The following is a 13,670-nucleotide window of genomic DNA, read 5'->3' on the forward strand; positions in this document are numbered from 1 at the left end:
GAATATTTATTTATTTATTTATGCATAAGATATATATCATGTTATTCTTTTGTATTAATGTTTATATATATAAACATATTAAAGGTTGCTGAATTTTTTAACTTATCCAAGTTTGCTTCGCCTTTGCTCAATTCATTGCTATGGATGCAAGTTTGAGTTTGATCAATTCGTTGGTACGGATGCAAGGGGATAGAGCCATCTACAGCTTGTTGTTCCCTTCTTTAATGAAACGAGGTGAAATGTCAATTTATCCTATATTTTGAACCGGGGGGGGGGGGGGGGGTGTGTGGGGGAAATGAAGTGTATAAAGTATAATACTCGTAATAAAATTATATGTTTATATATATATATATATATATTGATTTATAAACTCTTAAACATTCTANTAATTGTCCCTAAATTGATTTAGCTCCTAGGTCAATCCCTGATTTCAGAAAATCGTTTTTATTTTGGTCCCTGCCGTCACCCCAGTAACAGAAAATGTATACGTGGCAAACAGAATGCACTGTTTGCTGACTAGATGCTGATGTGGCTAATAAAATAATAATAAAAAACCACGTCAGCATGCCACGTCATCGTCTAATTTAAAAAAATTAATTTATCAATTTAAAAAAAAATTAAAAACATAAAAATACATAGTTTCAGATTTGAACGGGAATACACAAGAACTCAAGAACATGAACCCAGATCACAAGAACTCAAGAACACAAAATTCCTGGGCATTTAACATCTTTCCCAGAAAATTTCACCAAACACTGAAAAAATTCACATCTAAAAAGCCGATGCCTAAGATTTTATCACAACATTTTCTTTCCACCTAAAACCAGAAATTTTATTATGAAACAATCACACACAAACCCAGCCAATTCGGCTCACAATAACAACAAACCCAACCAACCTCATAAATTTTCTTTGAACAATCATCAACATTTTCCCCAGAAAATCAAGATTTTCTTTCAAAACAAACACTAAAATAACTCACATTTAATAAACCAATGCTTAAAATACATACAAAATCCCTATCCTCCACCGAAACCTCCAACAAATCAAACCCATAAACCCAGAAAAATCATCAAATCCACATGAAAAAAGACAAACCCAGCAACAAGTGAACAGATCAGAAACCCACCGATCAAGCCACTTCAAGCCACCGATCCTGCAATCCGAAACCCACATGAACAGATCAGACCACCAATCAAAAACAATGGCAGTGACACCCTCGGCTAGCGAAGAGAACGTGTAGATGGCGAAGCTTTTCGAGCAAGCCCAGTGGTACGAGGAGATGGCGGAGTTCATGGAGAAGGTCTCGGCGGCAGTGGAGATCGAGGAGCTCACCGTCGAGGAGCGAAACCTTCTCTCCGTGGCGTACAAGAACAAGATCGGCGCAAGGCGAGCATCGTGGCGCATCATCTCCTCGATGGGGCAGAAGGAGGAGAGCCGTGGCAACGAGGACCATGTGTCCATGACGGAATCCTCAAGCTCCTTGACACCAGACTCATCCCCTCCGCCGCCACCGGCGACTCCAAGGTCTTCTACCTCAAGATGAAGGGCGAGTGAGCTCCGGCCATGGACAGTGGACAGTGAGAGTGAGAGAATTTGAGATTAGAGTCTTTCAGTGTAGGGATTTTTTTTTAAGTTGATGAAGTTAAAGAAAAATAAAAACAAAATTAAAAAAATTAAAAAGATAAAATGATTTCTAATTTTTTAAGAAATGATTTTTAAATTGATAAATTAATTTTTTTTAAATTAGACGATGACATGGCATGCTGAGGTGGTTTTTTATTATTATTTTATTAGCCACATTAGCATCTAGTCAGCAAACAGTGCATTCCGTTTGCCACGTATACATTTTCTGTTACTGGGGTGACGGCAGGGACCAAAATAAAAACGATTTTCTGAAATCAGGGATTGACCTAGGAGCTAAATCAATTTAGGGACCAAATTGAGAATAGGTCCAAAATGTAGGGACCAAAAGTGCATTTTCGCCTAAAAAGAATAACGTATTCCATTTTATTTTTTTTTTTTTTTTTTTTTTTTTGAGGGGGTGCTATAGCTATTGTTATAATCGTATTAATTCCTATGAAAAGTTTAAGTACCTCCTAATAAGTCTTGGGCCATCCCTACACACACATATATACGTGACTCATGTGATGAGACAAAGTAATTGCCGACTACCCCTGATGGCTCTAATGGTGTCCCCCCAATTTTCTTGGCAATAATATTCATTCATGTGTCTCTTGCTTTGCATTAAAACTCTCTCTCACTACTATCACCATCTTCCATATTACTCTCTCTTCTCTTCCTAATAACCCTTTTCCACAATCACAAAAATAATCCCATCATCTCTCTTTGCAGCCATGATGAAGAGCTCTCCCTCTTCAACCACAAGCTCCTTTTTTCTTTTCTTGAGGCTTTTGATATCGATCATCATAGTTTTCCTTCTCTTTGTGACTTCAGCCTCTGGTCTCTCCAACCCAACCATGCACGAAACCTCTTCAAGAAACTCTCACAACCATCACCGCCACCATCTTTACCCTCGCATCCATTCTTGTGGCTCTCTTTCTTCTGAAAGATCACGTTCTTTGTGCACTAAACTTCAAAGAAACCACCAGTATCAAACTCTCCCACCACCACCACCACCCTCAGAGCTTGATGAGATTGACCCAAGATACGGTGTGGAGAAGAGATTAGTCCCCTCTGGACCAAACCCTCTTCACAACTGAGAGCAAAACCATCGCCTTTGACCTACCTTCTGTTTCTTTCTTCTAATTTAGCCATCTTGCTTCCTCTATATACTAGTAAATTTTCAAGGTTCAAGTCATGATAATATAGTGGTTCGAAGCCCATAAATTCCTTTTTGGTTTTCACCATTGCTTTGCATCTTTTTTGATGGGTAGCCCCTTTTCTTCTTTCACTATATATGTATACCCAAGAATCAAGGTTTCTTGGTTTCACTTTTTTTTTTTTTTTTTTTGGGTGGTGATGATTCACTGATTCGGTACTGTTCTATTGTAAACGATGTTGCTATTTCCATTATTGTTTTTGACTCTTTTTGTGTCCTCCTGTGGAAAAAGGCAAAAACAAGCATGGAAATGGTCCACCTTTTGTTGTATTTAGTGTGACTGCAGTTTGGGAGAGGTGGAATTTCAAGAGAAACCCATGAGCTTCATTAATTTGGAGGTGTTATTAGCTAGCTGGGAGATGCCGAATTTAATGGACTCAACTCTTTTCGGAGGGTAAAATGGACTTTTTCAAAGTACCATTTTGGTCTGCTTCAAATTTATTTTATATATTCATGTATAGTTACGTGTTTAAACTTTAAATCTATGAATATGACAAGGTTGAGATTTTCCTTATTGTTTTTATCCTTTCTTGAAAGCGTTGTTTCCTTTTCTTTTCTTTTTTTAATTTCCTTGTTTCTTTCTTTCTTTCTTTCTTGGATAAAAGTTGTATAAGTCTTGCTACTAGCTAGTTCCAAAATCCAAATCTAAATTCATTGCAAGCAGTTGAATTGTGTTTTATGTGTCATGCGGAGCAATTTTCCTCGTGTGAATCTCGGGAGTACTTACTACAAATCACTTCCCAATGTACATAAAAGCATTGAGTTTTGAACTGGGAAAGGCCGTGAATCTCATGGGCATATCTGATTGTCAACGACAATAGGCGTAGTGGGGCATAATGTATTGCAGAGAAAGTTGCAATTGCTTTTCTATTCTCGTGACAACTTACAAGTATAATGTAGATCATGTTCTAAACAGAAACTAGCAATATTGGCAAATGGCCATTGGGAGCACCAAAGAAATCAGTGCGTTTGGAAGAAAATACATACACTTTTATGTTTATGGGGGATGATCAAGCTGTTAATTATAGAATCAAGCCAAGAGTTTTTTAACAATTATTAACAATTTCTTTATATATTAAATTATCAAGTTCTTAATTAGTGTTTGTTGATGCTAATTTGGTTCAAGTCATGAATCCCCTTGTAGTATCTTTGTGCGTGTGCGTGTGCACGCAAACACGTTCTAACATTGGCATCTAGAGCTCTCCTTCCTATTAGTTTACTCCTCTAAACAATTAAACTATGTGCTTGTGTGCATGCACACTAACAATGGTATCTAGAGCTCACTTTCTTATTAGTTTACTCCTCTAGATAATTAAACCATAGAAAATTAAGGAGTTCTTCAAACAAACAAAAAAAATTGGAATTATATATTCTTGCACACTTTATATAACAGTGTATGTATTTTTATGGAGATATATCAAAGCACACACCAATAAAGAAAATAGAAAAAGATATTATTTGCCATTTTTTGGGATAGCATTAAAAATTAAGTATTATACCTGGGGCAATGCATGACTTGATTAAGAATCAAAGACCATAATATATAATGACATAATTAAAAATAAATAATGAAAGTCATTTCCAATTCTTCAAACTTTTGATAATTAAGTTTTTTTTTTTTTGAATACTTTTGATAATTAAGTTTAATTTGGAGTATAGCATGTTAATATCTTTCAGGACTTTGTCGATAAGATTCACCTAAAGTGAACTATATAATAATTGTAATTTACTTATAAAAGTATTCGCATTAGTCTAGACAAATTTTAATTTAAAATTGTGGTCAAATTTTAATTGCATTGAACTTTCTATTCTTTCCCTATTTCCATTTTAATATTCTTTTTATTCTATTTTTTCCCCAAAATAATAAATTTTTAATCACTTCTTCACTCTTGGTCAACCCTTATTAATTATTATCATTCTTCTCTGCCACCAACAAATCACTATTCACATAAACAACATAAACTAAATAGTAAATAAAATCATTCCAAGACTTACACACAAACCCACTTAACTCACCATCACAACTCTCATAAACTCAAATAGAATTTAAAACCATAAGACTCCCACAATCCAATGAAATCAATAACCATTGCTCTATACTCCATAGTTCTGGCCACCTACAACCAATTACTACCACCCAAAATCCAAACTTAGATCACCCCCAACCACTTCATACCACTATTGGCTAGAGCCAAAATCCAAGTACACCACATAAGGCAACATCACTAACCTTCATGGACAAACCCAATCATCCTAAACCTCCCTTAACCATCATGGTTACATCATTGTTAACTGCTGGCGCTTTTTAGGATGGTTCACTAGCCCAAGCTTAATATGAATCTTGGGTCATTGAAGAGGGCCTAAAATGTGTTTCATTGTTGGGTGAACTAGGCTTGACTGATCGTGACCTATTTGGGCCGTTATATGAACCGATATGTGCACAAGGTAAATGAACCCCAAAAAAAGACTAAAAAAAAAAAAGATATATATATATATATATATATGGGCATAGCATGGCAGCAAATACAAAAGATATGAACAATGAACTAGAATGAACAGTAATTGGTGCAAAGTACTTTAAAAGGCTTTATTAATTAGGTCAAGTATTAGAAATACATTTAGTCCTATATTGTAAGGATACTCCACAAAACCCAATAAGCCTCAAAGGTCACAGACTTGGTTAATCCCTTCTAGGTTCACAAGACTGGTGAAATTTGAGTCCCTTGGATCCAAGTGCCCCTTAAGTGTTATTGAAGAACCTTTTACAATATTTCTTTCTTGCTTAATGAACTCAACTTAAATCCTGAAAGTTCTCTTTTATATCTTTTTAGTCTATTTGCGTGTCTACTATTTGCCCTTGCATCTCTCTCTTGCTTCCCTTTTATACTACTCTTGAGAGGTTTTGAATTACTATTTTCTTCCCTTGTTTTCTTGGTAATGGGGTTGATCTCCTTTGTTTGAAACATTGGTGGCCGCTCATTTCCTCATTTTTTTCTTACTTTATCTTCCTAAGAACTCATGTTTGAAAGCATCATGGTTAGCCTTCTACTTGTAGAAGCCATCTCTTTAGGATAGGCCAGATCCTTCTAAGGTCAACGAGGCAACATATTCTTTTAAGGCCTAAAAGGGACATTTCGAAGGTCCTAGAACCTTGATGTTGACCCTTTCATGTTGGACCTTTTTCCTAGAAATGGTTTAGATTCTCCTTTATGATGGCTGAACTTGGAAAGCATCTGAACACCCTTCCTCTTATTGCATGTCTCCTTCTTTGATCGAGATCTCTTGGTTCCTTCACGTTGGTCCCTGGTCCTAAGAGTATTACTTGTACCTTTCACCATTCTCTGCATCCTAGGAGTTTGATCTTGATGGTTCATCTAATGATTTCTTTCCTCGTTTCTTCCTTTAGGGGAGTGGATGACCCATTCTTAAGGCTAATCTTGGGTCATCTGCACCCTTTTTGAGATTTTCCTATCGTAAACATTACTTTCCCAAAGACCCATTTCTCAAGGCGTGGATGACTTGTTCTTAGGCTAAGTTTGGATCATCTACTCCCTTCTTTGGGCTTCCTTTCCTTTTCTCATTTTCCTTTGGAATTCCCTTTTTCTTACTTTGCTAGGCCTTTAGGTCTATTCAAAGCCTGTGACTCTTCCTCAATTCTATGGACTGGGCTTCTATTTTTCTAAGGCCCACATCCTTCTTCACCTCCATGGGTTGGGCTCTCTCATTGTACCTTTTGGACCTTAACATTAACCATGTCAAATCCAATCATCATCAACCATAGCCCATCCCATTGAGAGGCTACATTAATACCCAATTGTTGTTACAACTTTAATCAACTAAACCAAAGACCAATGACGTTGTGATTTGAACTAGTTATTTTATTCTACGACAAGAGAATTTATTTATCAATAAAACAAATTGAAACCTATGACATAAATTAATAGTAGAAGGACCAAAATAAATTTGTATTTAATAAATAAATAAGTAGTTAAAGAACCAAAATTCATAATATAAGCCCAAATCCACTTCCCTCTTTCCCACGGTTCTGGCCCAAAATGGGGGAAAAAAAAAATTTTAAAAAAAAGAAAAAGAAAGTTCCCACCGACGGCGAGCAATAGCATTATTACCTTCCTTCCATTTTCGTGTTATTTTAAGATTTAGAAGTGACTTTAAAAAGCTATAAATTATTAATAAAATCTCTCTGTATATCTCTCTCTAAACTGATAAACTCTTAACTAAACTAGCATTAAACTGGAAAGATCTATGACTCTGACTTCAAAATTCCACTCCTTATTTTCATAGATTACATACATACATAGATCTGAAATGGCGCTACCGCGTCTTTCATTCTTCGCATTCTCTCTCATTCTCATTCTCATTTCCTCTCCTCTCGCTCTCTCCAAAACCCTCAAACGCGACGGTACGGTATTCACTCTCAACCAACCATTCTCTCTCCGATCCGATCCTCTCCAATCAGATCCGAATCTCACTCTCTCTCTCTCTGTTTTTTTTTTTTTTTGGCTGCAGTGAAAGCTTTGAACGAAATCAAGGCGTCGCTAGGGTGGAGAGTGGTGTACGCCTGGGTTGGAGACGATCCCTGTGGAGATGGAGATCTGCCGCCGTGGTCCGGCGTCACTTGCTCCACTCAAGGCGATTACAGAGTCGTCACCGAATTGTATGATTTTTTTTTTTTTTTTGCAATTTCATAATTTGATGAATTTTATTCAAATTTTAGAATGAGATTGTTTTTGAATTTTGTGTAATTAGGAGCTTGTTTTTAAGCTAAATTGGATTCAATTTTGCAGAGAAGTTTACGCCGTTTCGATTGTTGGACCTTTCCCTACTGCTGTGACTAATCTCTTGGATCTCACTAGGCTGTAAGTTCCTGTGTGTGTGTATATATATGTGTGTGTGTGTGTGTTGAATGAAATGTGTATCAGTTCATTTGGTTTTGGAGTATTTGAAAGAATTAGAAGCTTATTTATTTATTTATTTACTTTGGATGAATTAGATTTAAGTGTTAGTGAGCAGATTTTAATGCCAAAACACAGATGTAAAACAATTTTGGTTATAGTGAAAGTACTGAGCTGGATTTAGTAATGTAGTTTGAGATGAACTTATACCATGTCGATTGTTTTTCATATATATATATATATATATGCAAAAGAGAGAGGGAGAGAGAGTAGCTCGAGATGGTTATGTGTAAAGGAGTGATTAATGCACTGGTGAGGAAGAGACTGATTTGATTCAAGTCAAGGAAATGGAAAGAGATAGACGAAGAAGTAAAACAACTAGGAAGCACGGACACTTCATTTAGGGTGCCCTACCTGTGTCATACTGGTGTCGTACCTGCCGTTTTATGTTGGAATTTTTCAGAAATTGCTCGTGTCACCATGTCATACCTGTGTCCATGTCCGTGATTCCTAGTAAAACAATTCTAGTATAAGTAGTTAAAAAAGAACTTGTTTAACTAATGATGAGACAAAGGGCATGGTTTTGGATACGATAGAGGAATACATGTGAACAACCTTGATTAATCTGTTGAGGGTCCATAGCTGGCCTCATAGTTTTGGGACTAAGGCTTTATTGTTGTTGTTGTTGTACATTTTGTCATTGGAGGTTTTTATTGAGTATAGCCAAAAGATCATCTTCCTCTTATTAGACAAATATAGATGGGATTCAGATTTATTATTTATTTGGTTTCTTCAAAGGCTTATGATGTTTATGATTGTTCACATCACATGACAGGGATCTCCATAATAACAAGTTGACTGGGCCAATTCCTCCTCAGATCGGGCGGTTGAAGCGTCTTAAAATACTGTACAGTCCTCTACACTTTTTAATATCGCGATTAGCGTTTCTGATGTTGTTTTTGATACTTTAACTAACGCACGTATCATATTTGTCATGTTTTCGTAATATTTTTCCTGCTTAAGTTTCCATAGTCAGAATGTGATTTTGTTTAATGTCCCTTGATAGTGGACAAATATAACAAGAGATTTTCGAGTGACTTGTGCTAGTAACAGCTGTTAATTTTTGGATAACAGATGCCCCCCCCCCCCCCCCTCCTTCCATCCCAAAAAAAGCTCAATTATTTGTTTCAGTTAATGTTTTGATTTTTCAAAGCTTTGGTTCATTGACCTGATCTTTTGCGTTCTATGTTGATCTTTTTTTTTTTTTTTTTTTCCTTCTTTTTTTCTTAGTAATTTGAGGTGGAATAAACTACAAGATATCATACCTCCTGAAATTGGTGAACTGAAGAGTCTAACTCATTTGTGAGTAACTTAACTTTCATATGACCATGAAATTAAGTTTGTGGAGTTTCTGTTCATACTTATTTTTTCCTATTTCGAGTTAATATGTCATTTTTTATAACTTGCACAGATATCTGAGCTTCAATAGTTTCAAGGGTGAAATCCCTAGGGAGCTTGCGAACCTTCCAGAGCTTCGGTATCTCTATCTACAAGAGAATCGTCTTATTGGGAAAATTCCTGCAGAATTGGGAACTCTTCGAAATCTTCGGCACCTGTAACAATTCATATCCTCTTCGGCATGTCTTGTTTTAGGCATTCGTCTCCATTGCACTGCTAACATGTTCTTTTATTTTGACATAGGGATGTTGGTAACAATCATTTGGTGGGTACCATAAGGGAACTCATACGCATTGAGGGATGCTTTCCAGCTCTTCGCAACCTGTAAGTTAATTCAATTGGTGAATTTAAAGATATTCTGCTTTTATTTTGCAACTATGGGCTTCAATGAAATGATAATTTTTAATAATTCTCTATGTGAATCTGATATGTAGTTATCTAAATAATAACTATTTAACTGGAGGAATACCAGCACAACTTGCAAATTTGACCAACTTGGAAATCTTGTAAGTATTGCTTCTCTCCCTCCCTCCCTGCGTGCATGTGTGTGTGTGTGTGGTTGATAAGAACGTTGCTCATCATTGTAAACTATATATTAGAATATTATCTTAGCTATATGTATGAGGTTCTGATTGTTGATTATTTTGTTTCTCACAGTTACCTCTCCTACAATAAAATTTCTGGAGCTGTACCAACTGGACTTGCTTATATTCCTAAATTGATCTACTTGTGAGTTCTCTTTCAAAACTTTTATTGCTATATTTGATTGGTTATCATTAAGGGGTTGACTTTCATTGAGATGGGAGTATGAAAGACCTGTTGCCCTTTTTGATAGTAAAAACACATTGGCAGCCTGGGCCCTGGTTGCTTCTCTCTCTCTCTCTCTCTCTCTTTGGGAAATGGTTAGGTTGTTTAAGAGATTAGATTGGATTAATTAGTGTTTTTCTGACTTGATTAACTTGACCCTAGACCTATGTATAAGGTTATATATTCTTATAAATGAAAAAAATAGATGAATCTTTTTATCTTTAAATTTGATTTTGCATTTGTTATTGCTGCCTTGCCGGTGATGCATCATTTTAGCCGGAATTAACCTTTGACATAATGTTCTTATGATTTATATAAATGCTGTTTTACGTTTTGTAATATTCAGTTTGTTATTATTTTCGCTTGCTTGCTATTGGCAACCAAGGCAATGTATTATCAGACAAGAATGATAATAATTAAATTTAATGGGAATGTCTGCCACACTTCAGTCTGTTCAGAATTATCCACACTAATCTTCCTAACTTTGTGTCTTGGTTGCTGCCTTCATTAGGATATGAAACCTTCACTTCAGTACCATTACATGCATTGTTAGATGATTCATTAATCCATTATATGGCTTTAATGCCCAATTCTTAAAGTTAGTAGAATATGACTTAAGATATTAATCTTTTGCCTTTCTAAATGTGGAAAATCGAGATGCATTTTGAAGACTTTCCATGGCTTGTTTTAGCTACACAAAACTTGCATTTCTGTCCTAGCATGCATCTTTTAGTTGGCAATTAATGGAATGCATTTTCTTTCTTCATTTAAATTTTTTATTTTTTTTGGATACATGCGTCGTCGGATTATGTTTTCATTATTGATGTCTATGGACAGAAAATTGTCTTGGTATATACTCTAAAGGATTCCTTGATTCAATCTCAGGTACTTGGATCACAACCAGTTGACAGGGAGAATTGACTCTGAATTCTATAAGCACCCTTTCTTGAAAGAATTGTGAGTTTTCTTTACCGCTCAGATCTAGGAAAGTCATCAATTCCTGAGCTTGAGCATTGAATTGGGTATTCTATTGTTAATTAATTGTTTTTAACAGGTACATTGAGGGTAATTCATTCAAGCAAGGCGTAAAGCCAATAGGTGTCCACAAAGTCCTCGAGGTTTCTGATACCGAGTTCCTCGTTTAGTTAAGAAATCAACTTATTCTTTACTAGATTAGATATTGTAATTGTATATTGCCAAAGCAAAGGGTTTATGTACTTCTCTGGGAAATAGTTAATTTTGTACGTCTCTTATTGTCATTAAGGAACTTAAGTTTATCATTGATGATTACTCATTCTGCTGGGGAGTTGTTTATGATGTAAGTAATTTAATTTCATAGTTGCACTTCAATTCGGATTTGATGGTAATTTTTGAATCATTGCATGAGGATGTAGTGATATACATAAGAGGATGGAAAATTGTTTTGAAATGTTATAATAACAAAATCTATATTTTTGGAGGAGTTAGCTATAGATTCTCAAGAGACTAATTAGTTTTGTTATAGCTGTGATTTAAAAAAATGCACAACCGCCTCTTGTTAGAGGTTGTAGCCATGTTTAGCAATGAAACTCCCACAAAATAAATATGAAGAGTATTAAAATTAGGGTTAGTTACTCCTAAACTATTAGGTCATTTCAACCTCCCTCAACTATAAAAGTGAGTAATAACTAATAAGTAATAACCCTCATAAATATTTTTATCATTCAGTAATGTCCCTCATTATTGATTACCAATCTCCCTCCTAAACTATTGGGCTAATAATCTCACTCCTTAAGTTGTCACATGCCCAGAAATCATCGCAATAGTTTTTATGAGAACATCAGCAAAGAATTATCTTGTCATGTCAACCACACTCACTTTTTTGTACCCAAAATCATGGCCATTCGTGACACACGGCTTATACTAGGAATTTCATTAGAGTTATCTCAGTGCTTTCATGTCAACAAATGCGAACAGTAATGGTCAATCAGGGTATCCCCAAAAAGAATATAAAAATAATGATAATTAATTTAAAACTATATCCGAGAACTAACTTTCCTACGCAATAAATTTTCAGCTTCGCACACAAGGCATGGCATAATTAACAAATATAATATGTCATTATTTTCAAGTTCATATCATTTTCCAGACCATACTCCACTTACAGTTGAAAAGCAAGCTCCGGAAATGTTGAAAATAATATGCCCACTTTGCTAGATTTGTATAGTTACTAAAAATATAAAATCACTTTCTCTTCCCAATTTTGTTCTCCGACAGGATAAAATAAAATAAAATTGTGCAGGTTTAGATTATAATATTATATAAGAAGTTAGGCATATCCAAGCCAAAGATGCTTTCGTAGCTCAGTTGGTTAGAGCACCCGTTTAGTAAGCGGGAGGTCTTGAGTTCGACTCTCAACGAAAGCATGTTTTTTGGTTTTTATAAACAGTTTTGAGAAGCCGAAAGTGGCAATGATTCCAATGAATAATGCTCAACCAAACCGTGCAATTAACGAATACACATCTAATTCTCAAATGTTCTCTCATTTTTTGACTCAGGCACTTTGCACCTCTACTAAAAGTAACCAAAAAAAAAAAAAAAAAAAAAAAAAGAAGAGAGATTAGATTTATTGTGTAGAGCACAGATTTTCATTTTTGAGCCTGAAATCAATAAGCCAAAATCCCTTCTTTCATTTTTTTTTTTTTTTTAAGTTTTTGTTTTTATACAACCATTAAGGTTACAAGTTATGAATAATAGGTAATAAAGTAATATTAGTAAAGCGCGAATATGAAACCAATAACAACTCCCAACTTTGAATAGATTGTGAAAAATGTTATATCTGTTGCATTTATGTGATTTGGGTTGGTTAGAGTTGTGAGAAATATATGAAACTACGAGCAGTGCACTTGGTTTAAAGCTGGTCATTTTCAAGCTGGTTCTGGTCCCTATTTCTACAGTTAACTGTTTCCACAACTAGTTGGTGCAAAATGTTAATAAATTCTTTATCTTCACTCTCCACATGTAAGCAATTCTCACATTTGCATTTTTAATTTCGAAGTCCACTAGTGGGAGGAGACAAAAGACTTTGTGCATTTTTAATTTCGAAGTCCACTAGTGGGAGGAGACAAAAGACTTTGTATGCCTAACTGCTGCTGCCTCTTTTTTGAAAAGTAAAACTATTGAAGAGATTTGATTCTGAACATATCTCTATATTGGAAATGAAAGAACCAATCAACTTAAAGGTTATTAGCATATGCCCAACTTCCTTAAAAATATATTTAAAAAAAAAAAAGAGCTTCCAATTCAATAAAAAAGAATCAGCAAAAAGGTTTAGCTATACCATGAATTATCCATTAATTTTAGTTTTTTTCTTTCTTTCTTTTAATTCTTTTAAAATTCACTAGAATCATGTCTATTTTTGATGTCCTTTAATTACCAACTTGTCTTTGCGGGAGCAGGGGAACAATCTAATCTAGCTAAAGCTTTTATATATGCATGTTGTCTCCATAACTTCAATTTTGATTGGAAATTAAGGTTACTTTTTATCAAAGTTTTCAGACCATGAATGTCTAATATATCTGCTCATTTGGGAACTGAGGCCACGACATGTAATCAGATTTGTTTTTGCAACGATTGGACGGTCCTGATTGGTGGAGTAGATTACATGCTAG

The 13,670-nt window shown here is 35.2% G+C and overlaps 1 protein-coding gene and 1 non-coding gene across 2 annotated transcripts; both read left to right on the plus strand.

The window, feature by feature from the left end:
• Window positions 1-6,998: 6,998 nt before the first annotated feature.
• On the plus strand, window positions 6,999-11,370 carry LOC112012248 (probable leucine-rich repeat receptor-like protein kinase At1g35710). Its single transcript, XM_024044621.2, has 11 exons — window positions 6,999-7,262; window positions 7,370-7,517; window positions 7,648-7,719; window positions 8,591-8,662; window positions 9,046-9,117; window positions 9,227-9,370; window positions 9,457-9,537; window positions 9,648-9,719; window positions 9,871-9,942; window positions 10,906-10,977; window positions 11,075-11,370. The coding sequence occupies exons 1-11, from the start codon at window positions 7,169-7,171 to the stop codon at window positions 11,163-11,165; spliced, it is 990 nt and encodes a 329-aa protein (XP_023900389.1). The 5' UTR covers window positions 6,999-7,168; the 3' UTR covers window positions 11,166-11,370.
• Window positions 11,371-12,351: 981 nt separating this feature from the next.
• TRNAT-AGU (transfer RNA threonine (anticodon AGU)) lies at window positions 12,352-12,425 on the plus strand. Its single transcript has one exon. It is a non-coding gene; the product is annotated as a tRNA-Thr (tRNA).
• Window positions 12,426-13,670: the final 1,245 nt, after the last annotated feature.

The sequence above is a fragment of the Quercus suber genome, unplaced genomic scaffold, assembly GCF_002906115.3.
Source record: "Quercus suber isolate HL8 unplaced genomic scaffold, Cork oak 2.0 scaffold_263, whole genome shotgun sequence".
NCBI lineage: Eukaryota > Viridiplantae > Streptophyta > Magnoliopsida > Fagales > Fagaceae > Quercus > Quercus suber.